At 41.8% G+C, this 25924-nt stretch overlaps 1 protein-coding gene across 2 annotated transcripts in view; it reads left to right on the plus strand.

The window, feature by feature from the left end:
- Nucleotides 1–25924, plus strand: part of ano10a (anoctamin 10a) — a 31999-nt gene extending 6075 nt beyond the window's left edge. For both annotated transcript variants that reach the window (XM_080744693.1, XM_080744692.1), the window contains 8 exons: nt 34–418; nt 632–687; nt 794–868; nt 982–1170; nt 2790–2981; nt 3937–4065; nt 15594–15710; nt 24504–25924. In XM_080744693.1, the coding sequence (XP_080600819.1) occupies nt 34–418; nt 632–687; nt 794–868; nt 982–1170; nt 2790–2981; nt 3937–4065; nt 15594–15710; nt 24504–24545 (1185 nt within the window). In that variant the 3' untranslated portion in view covers nt 24546–25924. The remainder of the gene's footprint in view (nt 1–33; nt 419–631; nt 688–793; nt 869–981; nt 1171–2789; nt 2982–3936; nt 4066–15593; nt 15711–24503) is intronic.

Raw genomic sequence — 25924 nt, forward strand, 5'->3', positions numbered from 1 at the left:
AATGATTGATTGCTTGTTGTTTTAACCTGCTAGCTATGGAAGCGGTGCAGTGCCACACTCTCCTATGGCTGGGGAACGCTGAGCAGGAAGAAGGCCTTTGAAGAACCTCGGCCTGGCTTCCACGGTGTCCTGGGCTTCAACCCTGTGACGGGCCGTGAGGAGCCCATCTACCCCACTACCAAGCGGCAGCTCCGCATATATCTGGTGTCTGTACCTTTCGTCCTCCTCTGCCTGTACCTGTCGCTCTACATCATGGAGATCTACTTCGACATGGAGGGTTGGGCGCTCACTATATATGACGAGGACCCCAACTTCTGGACGGCAGTCTTGTCGTTCATCCCCAGTATTATCTATGGCGTGGTGATAGAAGTAATGAACCTGATCTATAGATACGCTGCTGAATACCTCACGGAATGGGGTGAGTGGTTAAAAGATGGACATTGATAAATGGGCAGATGGGTTTAGATGGCTATTTAGCTTTGTTATTCCTGGGCTCTGCATATTTTACATTTAGCTTTAGATGCCCTGATCAAACATAGATTTGATAGGCTGAGAAAAGTGATTTGTCACTGGGCTGGTGTGAAACTGTAATTTGCCTTAGTGACTGCAAAATCCTTTTTCTTTCATTTAGAAAATCACAGGTTGGAGTCTTCCTATCAAAACCACTTGGTGCTTAAAGTCTTGGTGGTGAGTGTTTATACGTAGGATTTGACTCAGTGATTTGCAGAGCATTTTCAGTCTGCACCCAACTGCATGTTTTTGTAGTAACATTTCAATTGTCCTCTCTCCTCAGTTCAACTTCTTCAACTGCTTTGCATCATTGTTCTGGATAGCTTTTGTGATGCAAGATATGCCTCTTCTCCGACAGGTACTGTAGGGCAGCACTCCTTCCAGATTTCCCTCTTTCTATCATTCCTTCCTTCTCCATTCCTTTCTTTGTTCTTTTCTTGGTTTCATTGTTATTTGTGTGTTTGTGTACAGAGCTTGGCCACCCTGTTGATTACCAGTCAGATCCTGAACCAGATCATGGAGGCCTTCCTCCCATACTGGCTCCAGAGGAGACGCAACAAGAAGATGATCCGGAAAGCCCAGAAGAGGAGGCTCATGGGGGACCAGGAGCTTCCTCTGGCTGAGCAGATCAGACTGGAGGCTGACATGAGCAGCTACCTGGTGGGTCAACGTTATTTTCATTTACAGTTCAATCAACTGAAAACATTTACATTCTTAACCCAGCAAGCGGTCAGGACCTGGACCAATCCAGATCAATTCAAACCATGACTAGTCAGATCACTTGATCTCAACCAACATAAATCCTGCCCACGAAAACGGACGTCCTGGATTAATCAGAGAGGGTCCGATCAAGGCCAAATAAATATAAATAGTCAGATATGTCCCAGAATATATATAACCTTATCCTCATATTTCAACAAACATTACAAACAATATCACTCCATGACTTCCTGGTAATGACGTCAAGATCATCCCCAAATGTGCTGTGATCTGGCCTAGTTCTGAACTTCACCGGAGTCACCGGAGGACGTTACCATAACGTCATTTGGCTTGCAGGGAAGACATGGAAAATGTACAGTTCCAGAATAGGTGTAACTTTACCCAAATGTGTTTTATTTACTATAGTTTGTTTCACTTGCTATCAAATTAGCAACAAACATAAGATGTTGTCTTTTTTCTTTTCCCCTCTGAGTTACTAAAGAGTAAAGACAGTAGGGAGAAACATTAGCCTGTACCTCTCCATCATCTATCTTGGTACATTTTAACATATTAGCCATTGCCTCTGGACATACTCTCACTTTATCTACAAGAAAAGGTGTCTTGTTACTGAAGTCTCTGTGAGGGCATGGCTACAACGTATCATTGAATTATAGTCAGGAGGATGATGTGGGCCAGAGACAATAAGGCGCCGATGTAGACCTGGACAAAATGTAATAGAAGTCTCCTGATATGAGAGCTCTCTAGTGTCAAGGAGATGGAAGGCAGCACAGCGACAGCAGAACACTTGAATGGATAATGACATAATTAGTAAGGTTCTTCTCTATATTAATTACCTTTATCTGGAATACGCCTCTATCTACAGTAGCACAGATGTCTCATGTAGGACTCTGCTTAGGTATATTAAACATAAAATTATTTCAGAATATACAGTATATATATATATATATATATATATATATATACATACACGCACGCACGCACACACACACACACACACACACACACACACACAATTATTAACAACACACAAATCAGCGTCTTTAGGTTGAGGAACATAAAATTTGGTTATTTTGTCTCCGAACGTAAAACAGATGATGATTTTCTGGGTGAAATGGGCTCCCTCCAACCTCACTCTCACTCTCACCTTCACTCTCTGTCCATATTTTGGGCCTAATCATTTTGCCCTAAGCCCTGGGTATTGCCTTATCACCCTATATGTGTCTGTGTCTATATGCAGTGTTGTGAACCCATACAAATATTTGTAGATGTGGGTGTAATGTATCTGTATGTGCATAACAGTGAGGTTTGAGTCAAGCATGAACTGATGTGCAAATAGAAGGTGACGCAAGCATGCAGAACAATGTTGACCAAGTGGACATTATCAAGATAAACGTTTGATTCATTGAGCAGGACACATATTGCTGGTTTATTATGGATTATCAAAATCATTTGCAGGCAGACTTTGGACTCCATCTTACATGTCAGTGTGTTTAGCATACAGTAATGTACTGTATGTGTGTCGTTTAACCTGTATGTATTATATGTGCTTCTCTGTTTAGGGGACATTTGATGACTACCTGGAGCTGTTCCTGCTGTTTGGTTACGTCAGCTTGTTCTCCTGTGTCTACCCTCTGGCTGCGGTTCTGGTGGTGCTGAACAACGTCACAGAGGTCTACTCTGATGCCTTCAAGATGTGCCGCGTGTACAAACGGCCCTTCTCTGACCCTGCTGCTAACATAGGCGTCTGGCAGGTGAGCAGAGAAATGCACCTTGCTGAACTGTCCTGGTTTGAATCTCTGTTTATAATCCCTTTAGTACACAATTCTCGCAGTGAATTATTTTTGCATGGTATTATGTTTGGAATTGGAAGGTAATTTCGTTATGGTTGTATATTTGGATATGGATTTTTTGTCTTGTTTTTATACTTTTCTGACATGTATAGGAAAGTTCGATGCATGTGGATGTTTTATCTTATCTATTATGTTTAATAATGTCTAAATGTCACTTGGGGTCAGTGTGGATCAAAGGATTTTTATGCTTTTAGTGTTAAAAAGAATGAATCTTTTAAACATAGAATGTTATGGTGAATAAAAACTAAACCCCAATATTTGGTAGCACATTTGTCTTTCAGAACAGCAATACAGTAAATTGTAGGTGATGGATGTTTTCTGTATTAAATAGTATATTGAATATATCTCTGTAAAGTACAGACACAAGCGTTTTTAATGTAGTCCAGTTCAGTCTTCAGTTGGGTGGAAACCTTGTATGTCTAAAACCGTTCCTTTTTTTATTATTATTTTAAAAACATTTAATTGTGAAAATAGTCTACAAGCTCTGTGTCTGTGAACTTGTAGATCTGCTATTTTTACTACTTTTGTGCAACACTCTACTAGGGCATTCATTTATGAAAGAAACCAACATTTGAAATATGGAGAGAGATGCAAGGTTTCTGCCCAACAGCAATGATATGCTTGCCTACTTTTCACTTCCCTAGAAGAAATATAGTGTGGGTAGGTAATCTAGGTATGACTTTTCATGATAGATTACTGCTAAGGCCAGTTAAGAAGGCCATGTTATGTGCAAGCGCTTTCTTTGCCTTTTTTGGACATTCGCTATCCCTTTTTCTATTTTTGGACTATAAACAGTGGTAGTCTCTGTCCTAGCATGTTACCCACAGATACGTTCTGCTGTCCTCTTCTCTTCCAGCTTGCTTTTGAGGCCATGAGTGTGATAGCAGTGGTGACCAACTGTGCTCTAATTGGCATGTCTCCAAAAGTCAAATCCTACTTCCCTGAGTCGGAGACGCAGCTCATACTCTGGGTGGTGGCCATTGAGGTACTGCAACAACACACACACACGCACGCATGCACGCACACAGCAACACTCACACACACACACACTCACACACACACACACACACACACACACACACACACACACACACACACACACACACACACACACACACACACACACACACACACTCACACGGGCACCAACACATGCATACTCACACAGCGATATCTGAACCCAGTCCTGCTCAGGGCCTCACATATCTGTCACCTGTCAGAGTGCTAAATAGCTTTTAGACACCAGATGGAGCCAAAGAGTCAAAATGAGGTCTCCTCAAAGTATGGCTGCCTGCTTGTGTGCCTGTGTTCACATTTTGGGAAAATGTTTGATTGTGTCACTTAGGGTTACATGTCACATTGTGTAGACCCAGTTTGTGTCCCCATGCAGTTTTACAGTGTTAGAGTAAGGGTTAGGTGTGGACACTGGGCATGTATCTGTTAGTGTTAGGGTTTAATGTTAGGCATGTATGTGACATGTTAGTGTTCATGTTAGGCATTTATATGGTCAATGTTATGCATGTATGTGTTTGGGTTAGATTGGTTATTGCTGAGGTAAGGAATAATAATAATAATAATAAAAATAAACTTTATTTGTATAGCGCCTTTCATGACATGACATGCATCTCAAAGTGCTTTACAGTGCAAAAATGAAGCGTTTAACAGAAAAAGTACACATGATTAACAATAAAGCAGAAAAGAAAAGTAAAAACATACCGGTAAACAACATTAAAAACATTTAAAACATCATTAAGGACTCTACCATAAAAACAAAACATTTTCAGAACAGACATCTAGAGGGTCTATTTCTCATGGCGAGGTACACAAAACTGTACATAACAAAATAACTACTGTACAATAATAAATATATAATAATAAGATAATAAAGACCCATGAGGAGTCCTATTGCAACAATGGGCGTAGGGGATTTATAGAGAGTGCAATAAGACATGGCATGTGCATAGACACATTTGTACATACACCGTACTGTATATACGGTACATTGTGCAATATTGGTTGAGAAATCTGTATTACAGGGATAATGACAGCTCAGATGAAATATGGATTAACTCAATGCAATGCCTCCAGGAGGTGTGTGTGTGTGTGTGTGTGTGTGTGTGTGTGTGTGTGTGTGTGTGTGTGTGTGTGTGTGTGTGTGTGTGTGTGTGTGTGTGTGTGTGTGTGTGTGTGTGTGTGTGTGTGTGTGTGTGTGTGTGACATTGTCTGCGACTCTGCGTGCGTATGTTAACACGAGGTAAGGATGCTAGTGATTGATGCTTGAGGTGTTTGCATGTCTCTGTGTGCTTTTGTGTTTGTTCTAAGGATGAGACAATAAGCGATATCATCGTTTATCGTGATAAAAAAATTATCGTGATATCGTCCTCCGTCATGCACTGGGATCAATTCACCTTTTATTTGCCAAGCTGCATATCCGGTACCACTTAAACCCTCTATAATTAGTAAAAGGTACTCAGAATATACATACGCTCTATCAAATGTCTTTGCCACTCTATCAAATGTTTTTGTCTCGTTGCGACGCGCTCTGAGCTTGTAGATCTGCTATTTTTCTGCAAATGTTCGGCACCAGGATGATAGATGTTGATTATCGCGTTAATATCATAAATCGCGATTTCTTTTGTCACAATAATCATGATATGATATCTTCATGTCGTCCCATCCCTAGTTTGTTCATGTTTGCATTGTGTGTGCGTGCGTGTGTTAAATTCCGCATTGCCCCGATTCCCTTCCACTTCGTTGCTAATTAGGCTAATCAATAACGCGCTTCTCATTCCTCTGTGTTCTTCTCTGAAAACACAAAGTATTAACACAGATGCCATCCCACACATCCCCCCCCCCCCCCACACACACACACACAGAGACACACATACATACACACACACACACACACACACACACACACACACACACACACACATAGATGCCTATGTTTGAGCATAAATAGTTCAAAGTAACAATGCAATTAAAGAAATGGCAACATTGGGGTAGATAAAGTTGAGTTAAAAATGATGCAGAGTAGAACGTGTTCACATCACAGAGAATACATTTTCTTTTTTTCTGCTGCCTTAACAAGCTCCTGAGGGGGAGAACTTAACTTAGCAGCTAGTTCAGTCTCGATCTGTAACAGTGCACTGCTACAGTTCAGCCTGGTTTGTACTTTGTTGTACGACGGTGTCACATGCTGGAAAATAGTAGATCTACAGAGCTTGTAGACCTGCTGTTTTTGCTGCACGACGATGTACACAAAAGTATAAATGAGGTATACTGTAACTCTGCTGTATTTGATGATAACACTGGACTCTACCAGTGAAAGCCAGCCAGTAACTAGCTCATATTGAACACTCAGGGCTTTCGTAGTGTAGTTGGTCAACAATACTTGGCATAGTGAAATGTGCTGCACATGTATGTATGTATGTATTTTATAGTGTGAACCCTTGATAATAGGAGAGGTTAGAGGGGATCAAAGGTGAGAGATTGGAAGAGAGTGAAATGTGGAAACGTGTCATCTGACTTATGCAGTCTTCAACAGGGGGTCCGGGACCCCTAGGGGGTCCTCATAGTTACTACAGGGGGTCCTCCAAATGTTTGTGTGATAGAAACTTTTTTTCTCCTCTTTTGTATTAACCACTTGAACCCTAACGTCCTTATTCTGAGAACTTTGGCAAAAAATAGCAGATCTACAAGCTCACAACCCCTCGCAGCGCTGGCGTAGATCTGTAGATCTGCTATTTTCGGCAAAGAGGTTTGGTGTAGAGGGGGAAAAAAGAGCACACTAAATACAGATGATAGGTCAAGTTTATTAAGTATTGACGGTTCAAGTGTTTAAATATCTGGATCCCAAAATAGACAGATGATTGTGCTGTCAAACGACGAAACTATAATATCTGTGGGTTGTGTGCTTCATCTCTCTCTCGACTAAGGGGTCCTTGGCTTGAAAACGTTGAAGACTCCTGGTCTAATGAAATAAGGGTGGGGGGGCTAGCCAGGAATAAAAGGATGGAGAGCGTTGGAGAGGGGGGATAGATTGAGAGAGAGAGAAGAGAGAACCTTTTTTCCGTGTATGCGCGTGCACGCATGTGTGCGTGCTGATTGTACATCTAAGCACGTACTTTCCATCCAGCACATTCCTTTCTCTCACCAGCAAAGAACTCTCTTTCTGTCTCTCCTCCTCCGTTCCTTTCTCTATTTCTCTCTGTCATCCTTTCCTCCCTTCTCTCCACTCTCTCATATTCTCCATGCATGTCTTTCTGTGCTACTTTACCTCTCTTCTCTCGTTGTCGTTCTCCATTTATCTTTCTGACGCCGTCTTTCCATTAGAACGGAACAGGCAGCTCATTAAAAAAGATGGGGGGAACAAAACCCATGAGGGCCAGGTTCAGCATACTAAAGAGGTCCAACATTAGAGGCTGACCCAACGCCAGATCTTTGGTTCCGATCCCGATTTTGGAGAGTCCTAAAATAATGTTCTTTTCCCACCGCCCAGAACTTTTAAAATGACAACACATAATAATGCACACAACGTAAGATGGCGACTACTGATCTTATGACCAATTCCAACTTTTCTGTGAATCAATTCTAATCAATCAGCTGTTTTTGAATACTTTAGAGAACTTTTAGAAATGTTCGCTTATAAGGACATACCCAAAATAGGGACACAAATTGGGATCGTGATCATGATCTGCGGTTTAAATTATGGATACCAATGTTGTCCAAAAATAGTCAAATAATGGTCAATACACACACACACACACACACACACACACACACACACACACACACAAAATGACTTTTTCTTTTGTATTTTTCGCATTCCTAAAACAGTAATTTGAGTAAATTAACCCCCATTGTTTCCCCATCCAGTGCCATGCATTTGGGTCCCCATCCCGGGCCATGCATTTGGGTCCCCATCCAGAATCAAAGGGGGCAAATGTACTACAATATATATATTTTTTGTGTTAGGAATGCGACAACTACAAAAAAATATCATTGAACTCAAGTCTCCATGGCGTGACTAATCAATAGTAAAAAAGTCATTTTGGGGGTGAACTACTCCTTTAATATCTCATTCACTCACTGGGTGCTCACTCACACAAAGGGCACCACTGAAGCCCTGGCTCTCACTTCTATCAAACAGTTGTGTAAAACACAATATAGAAATGAACCTTGGTTCTCCTTCAGTCAATGTGTTGGGTGGGTGGGGTGGCTGTAAGGAAGAAAGACGAATCAAGAAATGGAGGATTAAAGAGATCATTCATCCCCTCCTTATCTCTCATGGCCGTGAGGGTGTGTGGGGGTCTTTGTGGTGTTCCAGCTATGGTGCTATGATACCTGGGTAATTACTGTATAGGGCTCACATGCATCACTGAGCAGTAGCCTGGCAACCGGCTAGGCTGCTACAGAAACAGAGCAAGGATTCACTTGCATTTTGTGCTTTAACTATTGAAAAATAGCAGATATTCAAGCTCACAGCGCGGCACCGAGTGCCGTGCTGCGAGCTTGTAGATCTGCTATTTTTTTTTAAAATCATGAACATTTGTCTTTGAATATTTCAAAAATATTTCAAGGTTGTTTTTTTTGGAAAAACCTATGTACGGTATGTTTCAATGTTAGTGGTGGCTTTTCATGTGAAGGACCCCCAAAATGATATGTATTTGGCCACGGACCCCCATCTCAAAATATTTAGTTCCAGCCCCCCCCCCCCCCCCCTCCCCCCAGAAGCAAAATTTGAGTTACAAATGTTAAAAGATATACATAATCAAAGATTTGCACACATTTTTGCGACTTTTCAAAAATAGCATCTACAAGCTCGGAGCGCTGTGAGCTTGCAAAGTAGATCTGCTATTTTTCTATGGCTAATGTATAAAATAATTAAGGCCCCTCCGCCTTGGGCCCTAGTAACTCAGTCCCACTCCCCCCCCCCCCCCCCCCCTCCCCTTTCTCTCACACAGTCACAGGTCTGTACTTTATCAGACATCTACCCTGTCTAAAGAGCAGCACAAGGCCACATCATGATGGCTTCAAACATGGCAATTTAAATTTCACAGTAAGAAAGGCATACTGTGTAGGGTTTCAAATCTTGTCCCAGAATCATTGGCAGTCTGAAGCTCTTCAGATGTACAGACATTAGACGGCTGGCTAATCTGAAACCTTTGATAATTGGTTTCATTGGAACCACTCAGAAGAATGCTAGAAATAGCACTTGAAATTCCTTGGAAAAACCCATTCAAAGTAGGACTTATCATAATTCATTCCAGAATACCTCTGATTATCTATTTATCAAGATGCAACACTAATTGTTTTTCATGTGAATATTGTTCTGGCTTCACACAAAAAGACTCTTAACAGCAACAGTGTTCTGTGTATTACCATTCCAGTAACTTCATGTGAGTTTTTAATTAAAATGTAATTAGCGTGAATGATTGAATGCCCAATGCACTTAATTAAGTCTGGGCTTTGAGCTGGTACAGAACTAGCTATATTTACAACCTCATCACAGACAAATAAGCAGATGTCCCCCACTTTGTCATTTTCTCTAAGGTTATTTTCAGCAGTCCACCAATCTCATTACACAGGTTTGCAGATAATCAGATTAGCCTTTAGCCAGTGGCAACAGCAAAGAAGCAGACCTGGCCTTGCCAATAGCCTAGCCTAGCCCAACCTGCTCCAGCATTGCACTGGATTGCACTACCTTGCCTCACCTGACATCATTGGCCCAAGATATTGTAGTCTTTTCACCTCACTAAACATTGAATGGGTGGGCATTGTATGGGACTGTTAGTAGGATATAGGGGCTATGCCCTGACAATGGGTCCTCGTTATTGTTCTTGTATTGAGGTTAGATGCTGTAAAAGTCTGGTTAAGATTTCCTCAGTAATGGAAGCACTCAACCTTGATTCATAATCAATTAAAAATACATTTATCATATGTTAGCTGAGTCTTTAGCTAACCCTAACCCTTATGTCAATTAACCTGGCACTTTTCACATATTCATCAAATCTTTTGGTGTCTCACAAGACCTATTTTGATCTTCTTGTGCGCCTCCGTCCTGAAAGTTATGCACGTCTGATGAGTTCCACCAGGAGCAGAGGCCAAGAAATACATTAAAGGCTACTAATTATTATATGTATCACAGTACATGGGTTTGAAGAAAACTGAATTTAGAAATTCAGTTTATGCAGCTTTGCAGACGAAATGGCAGGAAGTAGTAGTAGTTCGTCTTGAGTTGGATTGGAGGTGGATTGAATTGCTAATTTTCCAATTAGTGGTGAAGTCGTGCCATGGCAACAGCATTGAGCACTGAATACTGAGCAGCTGGGACAGACGTGGCACCAGAACGCTCTGATTTGTGCCAATCTTGTCACCATGCATTCCATAAGTTGCTCTGAAAGACCCATCTGATCCCATCTCTCCAGGTCATATTCTAGATGTGGCGAGGGCAATAAATCGATCCGCACTAGAACATCAGATACATGCTACTACTAAAATGTATAGTTTAGGCACAGATGCTCATATTCAGAGCAGCTTACACAGTGCAGTGCGAGTGGCGTGAACATTAGTCAACCAAAAACAACAGGGCAAGTGTTAGAATAGTTAGACGGATATTAATTAGTAGCCTACATTATGTGCTACAAACTTAAGTACAGTAACTAGGTAGTGGGTACTAGGTACTAGGTAGTTATCAAACCTAGCATATATCTTGAAATAACATACCTAACCTAATGTATTGATCTATCAATATATCAACCTTGCAGGTAGTTCACCTTAGACTTGTAGATCATCACCGGTCTTTTGAATTAGATGCAGGCAGCAACCGAGCGCCAAAGGAGTGAGAGCCAGAGGAGTGAGAGCCGGGAACATTTTAGGAGGTTGAGGACCAGACATGCAGCAGCGTTTTGGATCAGTTGTAGAGGTTTAAGAGAGTATGTAGGCAGACCAGCAAGGAGAAAGTTGCAGTAGTCGAGCCTGGAACTGGGCATTGGCAAGAGTCCTATTACCAATTTAGTGTCTAAAGTAGGAGCGTTTTTGATAGATGTTGTATACTGTAGATGGGAAGGATATTCCAAGTGCCATCATTATACTCTGTGTAGCACAACACAATTAAAGTGCAGAACTGGGAGTTTCATGCTATCATGGTGTGAAACCTATTTTGTATGTTTGATGAAGTATACTTTTAGCCTGGAGTTTATGGACCACTTAGTGGTTGTCCTCAAGAAGCAAGAGATAGCTCCCGTTACTTTTCAGCAATACACATGACATTCTCCTTGCTGACTTAAAGGTGTTGGCATCTCTCAGCTTCATGCCAACTCTGTGCTGCTGAATACAGAGAAATATACATTTGTTTCATATAGTATTAGCAATCAGCTAAGAGCTAGAGATTTTATTGTTCCATTTCAATCAATGTGACAACAAGCTACTGAGGCCAGGGATTTATTTGCTTGTTTGGCTTGGTTTGCAGTAGAACTGCTTTGCTCACTAGAACGACAACATTTCTCTTAGTCTGTAGTTCTTTGGCCAGAAATCTTGTCCGTCCAATTCCGTCAATAGGATGGAATTTTGCTCTACCCCAAAATAACTATAATAGCACCTACCTTCCTCAGTCAAATATTCTGTTGAACAGAATAGAATAATTTAGTTTTTAAACCTTTCTCTAATCATTGCCAGGATGTGACCTAGAGCCTGTGATCATCCTTCTAGCCTGAGCCACTTAGCTAAACATGGAGCACATTTCTCTGGAATAATCTATGTCCTCTGATCAACTCTCACTCCTCGCCATTTGTTACACTCAGTATACATGAATGCATTACTCTGATGAGAAAATTCTGTTAAATCAAAGGAGCTGATGGCAAGGCGCTCCACCAGATGGCCTAGTGTGTGTGTGTGGGGGTGCGGGGGGGGGGGGGGGGGGCACATTGCGTGCATCTTTACTCGACTTAAGTGTGAGTGAATATGCATCTGATCCTCAGGTTTCATGAAAAAACAGCAAGCTAGCTGTGTCAGTTCTTTATGAATCAGATGTTTCTCACAGTGACCAAGCTGGTTCAGTTCTGTCGTGAGTCGGGCGTTTCTCAGCTAGCCGGTTCAGTTCTATGTGAATCAGGTGGTTCTCACCTAGCTGGTTCAGTTCTATGTGAGTCAAGTGTTTCTCATAAGCACATGCCCTTGAGAAGAGAGGACCAACAGATTATTTCCTCAGTGAGAACGTTAAGAAATGCAGTTGACAATGGTTAATGGTGTATTCAGGGTCTTCATGTTCTACTCACATCCCTCTGTACATGATTGAATGCATAGTATATTCTATTACCATGGAAACAGATTTACATACGTAGCTTTACACATTGCTTTTCAAATCCCATTTACAGTGGCAAATGGGATATAAATCCTTCTAATGGTAAATAACTGTATATTCCAAGTATCCAAGTATCCTTCTACAGTATGTGGCATGTTTAGAATGAACAGCTTGTAGTAGGGGGAAATAAGGGTTGAACCATTACGCGTTGGATACAAGCACCAAATTTGGTACACATGTCCCTTGGGTCATCCTAAAACATCCTAGAAGGGGTGCCCAAAAAAATCTTAAACAGGAAGTGATTTATGGACAAAATTCAAAATGGCCGTCTAAACTGTTGACCGTTGACTCAAAAGACACCAAAATAATCTCCAAAAAGCATGACATTTGGTACACATGTCCCTTGGGTCATCCTAAAACATCCTAGAAGGAGTGCCCAAAAAAATCTTAAACAGGAAGTGAGTTATGGACAAAATTCAAAATGGCCGCCGAAACTGTTGACCGTTGACTCAAAAGACACCAAAAGAATCTCCAAAAAGCATGACATTTGGTACACATGTCCCTTGGGTTATCCTAAAACATCCTAGAAGGAGTGCCCAAAGAAATCTTAAACAGGAAGTGAATTAATGACAATATTGAAAATGGCCGCCTACAGTGTTGGCTATTGCCTCAAAAACCTATAGAATCTCATAGAGGCATACACTTTGGCATATGTGTCCCTTGGGTCATCCTAAGACAACCTAGAAGGGGTGCCCAAAGAAATCTGAAACAGGAAGTGAGTTACTGACAAAACTGAAAATGGCCACCTACAGTATTGGCGATTTACTCAAAAGAGAACTTAAGAATCTCATAAAAGCAAAAAACTGGGCACAAATGTCCCTTGTGTCATCCTAACACATACTAGTAGGGTTTTCCAAAATAATCTGAAACAGGAAGTGAGTTATTGACTAATTTAAAATGGCCACCTACTGACAGATGAAGCAAAGACACCTTAATGAATGTCATAAAGGCATGAAATGTGGTACAAATGTCCCTTGAGTCTTGAGTGATCTTAACGCATCCTACAAGGGGTGCCCAAATAAGTTTTAACCAGGAAATGAGTTTTTGTCTGACCATGACCATGCACCTAAAGTAGTTGACACAAAAGAAAACATAAAGGGAAATTATTTGGCATGTACTGTACATTAAGTGTTCCTTATTATATCCCAGAAGGGGTTATTTATTTGTTTGGGAAGGGACCATATTGAAGAAATTTGGCTGTTTAAACAGTTGACAACTGCACAGTCTGCATAAACCTGGTGTATTTTCAAGTCTACTTTCTGTGTACACTGATGCTGTCCTTCAAAGCAGCCAAAAGTATGGCACCTTCAATCCTCCATGCCTTCAAAACATGATCGAACCCTACATCTTTGGCAGCCTCTAGCTAGCAAGAGCGTCCATAGGTGTCCATGAATCAGCAACGCATCCATATTTGTCAGGAGATGGTAGAGGTTGCAGGTTTCTGGACCAAATGCCAGATTGATAAACTGCTCGATTTGAATGTTGTAGCAGTGCAACCTGTAGGAATGATTTCCATTGAGAGACAATTTTGAGCTAACAGGTCCCTCCTTATCATTGACATTTTCAATGTCAGTTGTCTTGTCATACAGAACACAGGTTTATATTTCAAGCACAGTAAAACTGTTTCATTTCTGGGTGAACGCTTCAAAAGGATTAACCATACAAATAAATAACCCCTTCTAGGATAATAAGAAGTACTCAATATGTACCAACTTTTATAGGCTTTTATGTTGTCCCTTTTTGGGCAACCCTTGTAGGATGTGTAGAGATCACCCAAGGGACATTTGTACCACATTGCATGCTTTTATGAGATTCTTTAGGTGTCTTTGCTTCATCTGTCAACACTGTATGCGGTCATTTTTTTATTTAGTCAATAACTCACTTCCTGTTTCAGATTATTTTGGGCACCCCTTCTAGGATGTCTTAGGATAACCCAAGGGACATGTATGCCAAATTGTATGCTTTTATGAGATTCTTTAGTTGTCTTTTGAGTAAATCACCAATACTGTAGGCGGCCATTTTCAATTTTGTCAGTAACTCACTTCCTGTTTCAGATTTCTTTGGGCACCCCTTCTAGGATGTCTTAGGATGACCCAAGGGACATGTGTGCCAAATCTTATACTTTTTGGAGATTCTTTTGATGTCTTTTGAGTCAACGGTCAACAGTTTAGACGGCCATTTTGAATTTTGTCCATAACTCACTTCCTGTTTAAGATTTTTTTGGGCACCCCTTCTAGGATGTTTTAGGATGACCAAAGGGACATGTGTACCAAATGTCATGCTTTTTGGAGATTATTTTGGTGTCTTTTGGGTCAACGGTCAACAGTTTAGGCGGCCATTTTGAATTTTGTCCATATCTCACTTCCTGTTTAAGATTTTTTTGGGCACCCCTTCTAGGATGTTTTAGGATGACCCAAGGGACATGTGTACCAAATTTGGTGCTTGTATCCAACGCGTAATGGTTTGGCCATTTTTTGCCCTTATTTCCCCCTACTATTGTGGGATAGGATCATGGCAGGGTCATTGCATATGATTGCTTATGGTTTGATTGATTATGGAATGTTGTTGGTGCATGTAAATGCCCCGACTGCTATACTTGTTGTTCTCATTTTCAAGGGTACGTATGAATGGAGAAGCGCTCCTGTTCAACTCTGTTATTCCACTCTCGTTTTGTCCCCTATGTATGTTTGTAATGTCCTACAAAGGACATTACAAAAAAAGAACAACATAATTGAGTTATGTTGTTTTCTGTTTCTCAGCGGCCCTTTTGGAACAGGGGTTCTTGAACTCTCAGACAAGACCTACATTGAGGAGATGTATTCTTAGTATCATTAAAACACATTAACCAATTTCAACCTTCATTATAAGGGAACATTTTCAATGTTCACTTGATGAGCTTGTACTGTTCAACTTCCATTTTTGCCGTGTGACAAAGTCGGACGAAGTATGAAATAGGGTTTGAGTGGTTAATATCCATGTGAAGATCCATTATCAGTAGTGCTCGCATCCAAAGCATTAATATATATCCTACTCTTGTCATTTGGGAATGCATTGGACTGCAACTCATGCAGGGTCCATAAGCCATAGTTTGAGAAAGGCATATCTACATTGTGATAGTCCTTCTCAATCATTTGCCTCTGTGATTTCAGCATGGGCTGCTGGCCTTCAAGTTTATCCTGTGCTTCGTGATCCCTGATGTTCCCAAACACATCCAGACCAACTTGGCCCGCCTGGAATTTGAATCCCTGGAGGCGCTGAAGAAAAAGGTAAAAGGCTTGCATCTTAGAATTGATACATTTCCTCACCTTTTGTAGATTTACAATGTATAATTGTTTTTTTTTATTTTTTTTATAGACTTTAGAGACTGAGAGGAATTCATTTGCTTTTTATTTGACATTAATATGGGGATGCTTTCCAAACACTGCATGACAACACCTTACAGACATATGGTATATCATATTACAGCCATATACATACGTATTGACACAGGGGCACACAAACTGTTAAATCATTTAAAACAATAGGATTCATAATGAGAAGCAGTGATGGCTCGAGAACCCGCACGACCCTCGCGTGAATAAAGCGCATTAAGAAGACGTATGCATGTCAGTGCGGTGGAGCGATAGTGTTGTTAATGATGGACAACAGTAGGACATGACTAACACCATTAGCAAGGCGGCAGCATCACTCATGGCTCAGTGGAATGGACGTGAGCTGCACTGCGGATTGCACTGATGCAGTCCATGGAAGGCTCATCGGTATTATTGCAGTGCAGTGCATGTGTGTGCGCGTTTGTCTGTGGTTATGGAACAATGCGTGCTTGCATACCCATCCATGTCTGTAGTACGCATGCACGCACGCATGCATGCGTGTGTGTGTCTTTGTACATGTGTATCTGCCTGTCTCATCAATATTGTTATCCAGTCCTGATTGCTTAATGACCCAACAGCATGCTTCTCCACAGCCACACAGCCCACAACCTCAGGAGTGCTGTTTTGCTAACGAGCAAACAGAGAACACTGTTCTCTGCTCGTGTGTTGCATTTGGTTAATGGGGGTCCACTGTTTTGTCAGAGATGTATTACTGTGCATCTCACACCCATACACACACACACACACAGTGATCTTTTCATAAAAACCTCTGTCTATGTGACAACGAGGACAACGTAGAGAGTTGATGCACGTATCCACAGCAACATATCTGCTTAATAGCTTTCCATTCTGTATTCAGCGCAGACCCTTAATGTGATGTATGTCCCAGAGCACTTTGCTGAAGAAGAATGGTGTGTCCTCCTATGTTAATAGTATTGATATGGCTCTACTGTAAAGCATTAGCTCTCTGTGCTCTACCACCATTTGTTTGATTGTTAATGACAGGGCAGAGTGCTTCTGCGTTCGCTGTTTGGATTTTAGTTATCATGACATGTCTTTCATGTCATCTGTGCTGCTTGCCTCCCTATAAACCACGGTCCTGATGAGGGCATACAGATCTAGCCATTTCCAATTATCTTGATTTTATTATTAATATTTTAAACACTGTACTCACTCACTGGCAGCTGCTTCTGCTGCTATTTTATGCTGCTGACCCTTAAGAGGCGTTGTTTGGAAAATCCTGTAATACTAATGCACAATAGCTGTACAATATGAGGACAGGTGCAGTTTTTAACCACCGTAGTTTGGGGGTTCACACTTTGTGCAGGTCTCCTAACAGTACAAAACCTGTTTAGGAAAACTACATATCAGCCTATTGACATATATACACTGTAAAGTAGTCCTCAATGTTCATTTAACTTTGAGAGTATACAGATGTAACCATATGGGTTACATTGGTATACTCTCAACAGTAAAAACATTGATTGGTCAATTTTGACTTTCATACTTCCATTCTGTATTCTGGGAATACAATAAAAAAGAGTTGATAAACATGGGTGAATTAACATTTTACACAGTGTAATCAATCTTACATTGGGTGTAGTCATGGTGAAATCTTGGTGTATACAGTATATTATCAATAGAATAAGAGTTGACGTGTTTTGTTCTGTGATCTCTTGGTTGTGTGCAGAGACACCTCCATGGACGGTAAGCGGCTGGCTGAACTCTCAGTATAGTGTGTGCACAAATGTTTGGATAACATTGGGTTGTAGATTTACAATACTAAAATGTTCAGTCACTCCAGTTTGCTGTAGTTTTTCCCATGACTGTATGTTTCACATCTGAGTGGCTCAGTTAAATGGATTAAAATAGACTCATTAATACAGATTGTGTAATGATCTAACCATGCAAACGCAGCGCGTGTGCTGTAAATGTGAACTAATTCCTCTAAGCTGAAAGTGTGAACCCCTTTGACCTAATCCTTATTCTGTAATATGTCACCAAAGCTCACCATCATGATAACCAACATCCATTCATACTGTAATTCCAAACATCCAGGACATCAGTAATAATGCTTGACATCGATACATTACAGAATCCCCGACTTTATATTGATCTCCATAATGTCTGTGCCCTAAAACAAATCAAACTGTGGGTCTTGGAAATTAAAAAAGGTTGTGAATCTAATGAGTCCAGGGTCCAGGACAGGTCCAAGTGTTGAGAGATTCAGTGACTGAACTAGTATGCAGCTGAAGTATCTGAAGTATCCATATTCACGTTCTGTACATAATGTGCAATCAGTAAGACAACCACAAAAGGTATTTAAGTAGATATATTGGCAACCAAATAGGCGGAGACAGTCCATGACTGTAAACCTATAGGGGATAAGATTGATTGAACAGATCGGCCATACATGTAGAGTTTGGGCTGTTGAGCACGCTCCACATATGATGCATTTCCCTCTGTCTCATGCAGCAGTTTGCTGATTGATGATGCATCTCACTATAATGCCTCATGCATACAGATAAGAAAACTGGTAACCTATGACCAGCTCTGCTCTGCAGTATGCTGCTAGAAATCAGTATATACTGTACATACAGTACACATAAGAAACCAGTAACCTATGAGCCATTTGGTTATGGCTACAGTATGCTGCTACAAAGAAACCAGTGGACGGGAACTACTTGAGGATCTTGACATTCAACAAGATGTGTTTTGATTAGGATAAAATGTGACGCAGGTGAACATGATCGGAATCTTGCCCATATCAAGCACACTTGATCGCCTTTTCCCTTCTACACACCGCATACCTTTGCGTTGTGTGCTTGTAAATCTGCTATTTCTGGCTGATGTTTCCCTCGGCATAGGGATGCTGGGGTTCGAGTGGTGATAAATCCCATCAGTGCAGCAAACTTAGACGGACATCCATCATGTGGGTTTACCATCACTTAAAGAGCAACCTGTAAGGAGATCTCAGATCTGGGTCTTTTGATCAGACGGTCAGCTGACTCTGCTGGCCGCTGTACAGTCACCTAGCTGCCTCTGGCCCGGCCTCTCTGCATCTGACCAGATCAGTCACACACCTCAATGGCATCAGGCCACAGTTCACCGCCAGCTTATTAGGCAGTGGGACTGTCCCGATCCTCCGCCACGGAAGACTGGGAGCCAGGCCAATGGTCATCGGGGAAAACCCCCTCAGGCATACGGATAGATACAGCTGCCGTCACATGAAATATTCAGCTCAATGATATCAACTGTGGTAAAGGTCGTTTTGGTTTCTATAGTTAAGAATATTGAAGCATGACACAACAAAAGAGTTGCAACTATAGATTGCATATTGTGTGTGTGTGTGTGTGTGTGTGTGTGTGTGTGTGTGTGTGTGTGTGTGTGTGTGTGTGTGTGTGTGTGTGTGTGTGTGTGTGTGTGTGTGTGTGTGTGTGTGTGTGTGTGTGTGTGTGTGTGTGTGTGTGTGTGTGTGTGTGTGTGTGTTCCCAGCAATCCCTATATCAGTCTATAATGCGGTGTCAGCAGTGGTACTCATTGCTGTGACAGGGATAAATGCTGCTGTTCCACAGCACCACTGAGGGGAGGTCATGACTGGAGCATAGAACAGGGTGAAATGGTACACAGTACACACACACACACACACACACACACACACACACATATGTAATACTGCACTGGTTCCCAAACACTGGGTTGGGACCCATGTGTGGGTCGCGGACACATTTTTTATGGGTCCCTTAATTTGGGGTTTCCTACTGTACTTTCTTGTCGATTTTCATGAATAAAAAAAGATTCAATGATTTTTCGGAGTAATTTCATTCATAAATAAATGAAAAATCTAAAATTCCATGAATTTGAAAACAAATGTTTAAAGAAGTAGTGAAAATAGCCGATCTGCAAGCTCAAAACATGGCGCAAAGCGACGTGTTGAGAGCTTGTAGATCTGCTGTTTTCACTAGTTTGGGTCCCGGGCGAATGTTCCGGGGGAATCACTGTAATACTGTACTGTACAAGCACATACGAGTACAATGCGCGTACATACACACACACACACACACACACACACACACATGCACTTTCACACCATATACCGTATGGCCCCACACACATCCTGATAACCTATGGATTGCTTTCACAGTTTGGTACAGCAGGCACGTATTGCCCACCCACAAAAACATCATGACTACAACAAAGATTGTGACATGCCATTACAGCTGGGCTTTGTCAAATAAAATGAACACACGCACACATGTGCGCGCACGCATGCACACACGCACGCACACACACACACACACGCACACACACACACACACACCCACACACACACACACACACACGCACACTCTGACAGGGAATGATGATGTATATTGTCTAGCTTGTAGTAGTGGTAAATATGGTGGTACTGTGTAGCGCAATCACAGTGGGGACAGGATATAGACTTCAAACCCCATAGGGTTGAAAGACAGTCTAGAATGATGTTGCTTTAGGGGATGTGTGTAATATGTACAGTACAGTACTTACATCTATGTGTGCAGGCATGTTGTACCCCCAAGAGTGTAGTGTTAACATGTATTGTACAGTATGTGTTCATTATGAGCTTGCGTGAACATCATCTATAGTGTGAGTCTACGTTTGTGTGCTCCAATGAGCTGTTAAAGCCCTAAGCCCCAGTGCTGGTTCCTCTCTGCTGTGATCAATAGTGACATATCAACGCAATTAGCTGGACATGTTCACCAGAGCTTTCTGGAGTACCAGGGGCATTAGTTTCACTTATGAGGCCCTGGGGGCAGTATGATGGGGGGAGTGGGCATGCTTAAAGGGAAAGCATTTGCTGGTGGGGGCACTGCGACATACCTAAGGCTTGACAAGGATGGAGGAGGTATCACTGGGTTGCAAAAGGAGCATGCAACCTTAGGCCGATTTTGTAGTTTGTTTTCCTGTACAGGTAAAAAACTACATAAAAACATAGCAGACTGCAATACAGCTGTAGTTAATAAACTTAATAATGGGTGTGTTAGATTTAGGTGTACCCAGAGCCATGGCTGTACCAATGTGCAAGCATAGATACTGTAGTTGTAATCAGTATTGTCAATTCTTGCACATGAGCAGCACACTGCAATCAAATTAAATAAAAAATGTATTGGCTGCTTGTGCTTTGCTTATATCACGGGTGTACTATAAGGTTTAAGCCTCATGCAGCCTGTCATGTTTTTACCCTTCTGTAGTTTTTAGCCTGAACTGGAAAACAACTACAAAATCAGCCTTGGGTTTCATGCCCCTTTAAGCGTGGGCTTGCGGTTTTCTTGACTGGACATTCGTTTGAATGTGGGTTAGAGGAATTGGATAGGCGTTAGGAGATGCCTGTTAACTACTGCACGTCATTCTGCTGGTCTCCTTATCGCCAAGTTCCAGTTCTGGTGAAAGCAGACTTTTGTCCTGCTCTGTTCTTCACTGGCTCTGCTCCTTCTCACTCAACCCGTCTCTGTCATTCTCTTTACTTCCTGCTCTTTTTCTGTCCGCTGACTTCCTCCTCTCATGACACCCCTCTACTTGTTGAAGTAGACTTACTGTTAGTTACTAAGAACCATGTATAAATACAGTTCAGACACCCCATTTGTTAACTATCCAGACATTTTAATATATTTTAATGTGTACTGCTTGAATCCTCCTCCTGCAGAAGAAGAAACTTTGCCTCTTGGTTGCTATTGAAAAGACCATCCTAAATCACTCTTTTTCTATTCCAAAGGGAGACCATATGTATTTAACCCCTCTGCTGCCCCTGAGGAAATGCCATTGTCTACCTCAGCAGAAACCTCCCTGCTGTTGATCAGTCCCTGGGACAGAACCCTTAATAACGTTACACTCAGGACATTAATTTGCTCTGGGTCTCTCTCTCCCGAGGCACAGGGAATTAATTGATTAAAATATAACTCAGGCAGGATAACTGTCCAGGGGAAAGAAAAGAGTTTCTTTGATGTAAAGCCTTGGAATCTAATTTATTGTGCAGCAATCAGAAGCTACTCTGAAGTCCTCGTGACCAACTACAGTGGGCCATATTGGGTGTGAAACTAGGTCACAGAAACTGCCTACAGCGTTTGTATTCTCAGATCCACCTTAAAGCTGCGTTTTACCTCGCTGTCATGCATGAAACAGAGTTGCAAAGCTCTTTACATGAAGCGTGCTATTGTGTAATCACCCCTGTCTCTGTGTCAGTGAACAAAATAACATGATGTTTGGAGTTTGATGAAACTTGGTGTGAATGACCAACAGGCTGGCTCAAAGTGATGATTCATTTTGGATTGAAATGATCGAAGGTCAAGTTCAAACTCGGGAACGGATGGGCGGACATTCATGAAACTTGGTGAGCAGGATCAGATGGCCTCACTGAAGATACGTCTTCCCTCTCCAACTTTAGGTTGAAGAGGTCTTTTTTTTCCTTCAGAAAAGGACAAACATAGAACAAGAGATGCTTGCAAGGTTTTCGCCCCCCACCATATTTCCTTTCCTCCTTATACGACGCAGACCTTTCAGTGGTATCTAGACCCGAGAGAAGAGTCCCAAGGTATCCGATTCTCTGGAGGTGTGACAGCTGTGAGACGATCAGCTCTGTGCCATATTGGATCATGTTTTGGCTGGCAGTGTAGTAATTCCAGCACACGTCAAATGCTGATGAGCTCTGCTGTTCCGTTCTGTGACCCTTGATCCACGGGGAGATATGTTCTGTCAGTGGAAGAGGTACAAACAATACCTGGCTGTCACCCCGAGGCCCGTGGATCATCCCAGTAAGCCAAACAAACCTTGCTTCTCCTCCCGCAGAGCTTGAATGTGGTCTCTATAACAAACTCAATCTGGCTGAGAGTCTCCAGGCCCCTGCAACAAGAACCAGAGTGTCCTGTTGACATGTAATGCTATTTTAAAAGCTCTGCTTCCCTTGGTACTGACTGAGCACCTAATGTCATTTAAAGCAGAGAGAGGAGTTGGAGAAAGGCTAGGATGAGGAGAGAGAAGGCCGTCTCCATGATAAAAGGGAGATCACCAGGCGGTGTACTGTTGTTTACAACTTTCTGGTCTTTGCTTGCCATCTACACAGTATAATATCCTCAGGGGCCGGCTTTGAGAAATGAAAAACATGGACTATTATTAATCATGCATAGCATGGGTTTTTCCCCTGCCTCTCTTGTCAACTCACATATCCTTCAACGTCATGACACATTTTCTTTGTGTTTATGTCTCACAGCAGGGGAGTTGAGAGATTGTTATCAGAGTGTGTGTGTCTGTGTGTGTGTGTGTGTGTGTGTGTGTGTGTGTGTGTGTGTGTGTGTGTGTGTGTGTGTGTGTGTGTGTGTGTGTGTGTGTGTGTGTGTGTGTGTGTGTGTGTGTGTGTGTGTGTGTGTGTGTGTGTGTGTGTGTGTGTGTGTGTATATATGTTACAGTTATTTTGGGTAACTCAGTTAGATCGTGGTAAGAGCACTCGTTTTGTCGTTCACCACACACCCCTAACACCACCTGGATCAATTCACTTTGATAGTCTCTTATCAGCGCACCTGTGTAATTCTGCGTATTCACCATGAGATGGCGACAACAGCCATTCACTTGTGTAGTCGCTGACGTCACTCGTTTGCGACCCCTCTCTCTTTGTTTATCAGCTACTAGCTAGCTCAGCTGTGTTTAGCCATTAGCTTAATATGCCTAACTCTAACCCTAATCCTAACCTTAACCTCAGTAAAACTATGCCTAAACCTAACCTTAACCATAACCCTAACCTCCGTGGGGTGAGGCGCTATCTTGCCGATTTTGCGTTGTTGTTGTTGTTGTGGATCAAAGCGACCGCTTGTTCCGCCCTGCGGCGCACAACGAGCGCTCCGGTTCTCGATCTAACTGTTTCTCGATCTAGTGGTGACATATGTTTATATATATATGTCACGTTTTTTTTTCAGTGAAATCGAGAACCGGAGCGCTCGTTGTGCGGTGCGGAGCGGAACGGAAACAAGCGGTCGCTTTGATCCACAACAACGACAACGAGACAACGTAGCGTCGGCAGCATAGCGCCTCACCCCACGGAGGTTAGGGTTAGGGTTAGGCATAGTTTTACTGAGGTTAAGGTTAGGGTTAGGGTTAGAGTTAGGCATAGTAAGCTAATGGCTAAACCATAGAGGGCTAAACACGGTTGAGCTCTTGGGCTGGTAGGTAAACAGAAAGAAATGTAAGCATAGACGCATACGAGTGACATCACTGACACAGTGAATGCTGTGTTGTCACCATCATTTGGCGATTATGCAGAATACACAGGTGCGTTGATAAGAGACTATCAAAGTGAATTCATCAGGTGGTGGCAGGTAGGGGGGGTGTGTTGAAATACAAAACGAGCGCTCTTACCCCAATCTAACTGAGTTACCCAAACTAACTGTAACATATATAAGACATTTTCCTATGTGACTATAGATAGACCTTTATTGATCCCATGAGAGCAATTCAGTTTTAAAAGCAGCATATGCTTCCCTCCTTAAGCTACCTGCTATATTTTACATCTATCTGTTATCAGTGGCTGATGTCCAAGTTTACCAAAGGAGCATGAAATATACAGTGCATTACAACCTCATCAGCCATCAAACTGCCTCAGCTATGACACTGCAACTTCTCATAGCAAAAGCTCATCTGGTGTTGTTTTTCCATGTTTTCCAGAAAATGCTGGAGGCCACAGAGCTCAGCAAGGCTGTCCACTGAGGACGAGAGGAGAGGACAGCCCTCCAGATACTGACTGTCTGACCACTGAGAAGCACTGCAGACCCCTTCAGACTGTTGTTTACGGCGTTATTCAGGCTTATTCATGCATATATTTATAAAGGAGAACGGCTGTTAAACCAGGCTTTAAGAGTCAGTCTTGGCCTTGTCAAATAGGTGTCAGTTGTTTGCTGTGGCTGAGTTTTTAGAACCCGCTATGTTTTCTGCAGGGTGAAAATATGAACTGACAAATGGTACACCTAAAATGGTAGCAATAGAAAACCACAATACTATGGTATTGCCCTTACTGTTTCAAGAATACATCCAAATACATTTTACATGGTTTATAAGACAAATGTACTGTAAGTGGGTGGTGTGCTGTATAAGTGTTTATATTTAAAAGCTATTGGTGAAGGGTTTGGAAAAGCAATACAGCAATGCTTAATGTTATGGCAACAAAAAAACAAACAAAAAAAGGTTTACATGGGGCTAGCTATCACAAATATTGACCTGACATTCAACACTGTTAGGCAAAATGGTTTATGTGTGTTATTTACAACCACTGAAGTCACTTTTGGGGTTGGGTTTAATCAATAATGAATGTGTGGGATTATGCATAGGGTAGAATATAAGGAACACAGCACTTTTTAGGTATATTATAAATTACCTTAGCTGCCTACCCATTCATAATGAAGTAGGAAGTAATTAGAGTAGGATTTCATCCAGTACTAGAACAACAGATGCATATACAGTATGTATCTCAAAAACACAGTTTATTTACAGTATTCAAACAGATTTCAAAATTGAGGTGTTCAGGAAAATGTAGGCTATTTGCCGTTTCTAAAGGCCAATTTATGCTTGGCTGCACGCTGGTGGTGTGCCCTGGAAATAGCTGATCTGCAAACTCAGAATGCAGCACTACGCATTGTGAGCTTGTAGATCTGCTTTTTTGACAACTCCATTGTACGACTAAATCAAGCATTAGGTGTTCTGGTATCATAAATTGTCACCCTAAGGCCAGTATTAAATAGGAATTGAAACATGAAAACACAAATGCAGAGGTCTGAATCATGTGTGTTGTGACGAACCAGATTCTCTGGTCCATCACAACATGACAAAACCAGGCGAGATGATTAGATTAGACGTGTTTTGGCATTTTATGTTTGCATGTCATAGACAGGGTATTCTCTGATTAAGACATATCTGATGGTAAAATTACATTGTATTTATGATACAAGGTAATCCATCCTCTGATGGATTAAAATGAGTGTGTTAATGCTTTTCATGTGTGGAATGGGAAACTTGACTGTGTTTAAGGACTTTAGACCATGCAATCTTAGAACACTCCGTTGTGCCTTCAAACACGTTGCCTACAGTGACTT

This window comes from Nannobrachium achirus, assembly GCF_963921795.1.
Source record: "Nannobrachium achirus genome assembly, chromosome: 2".
Classification (NCBI taxonomy): Eukaryota; Metazoa; Chordata; class Actinopteri; order Myctophiformes; family Myctophidae; genus Nannobrachium; species Nannobrachium achirus.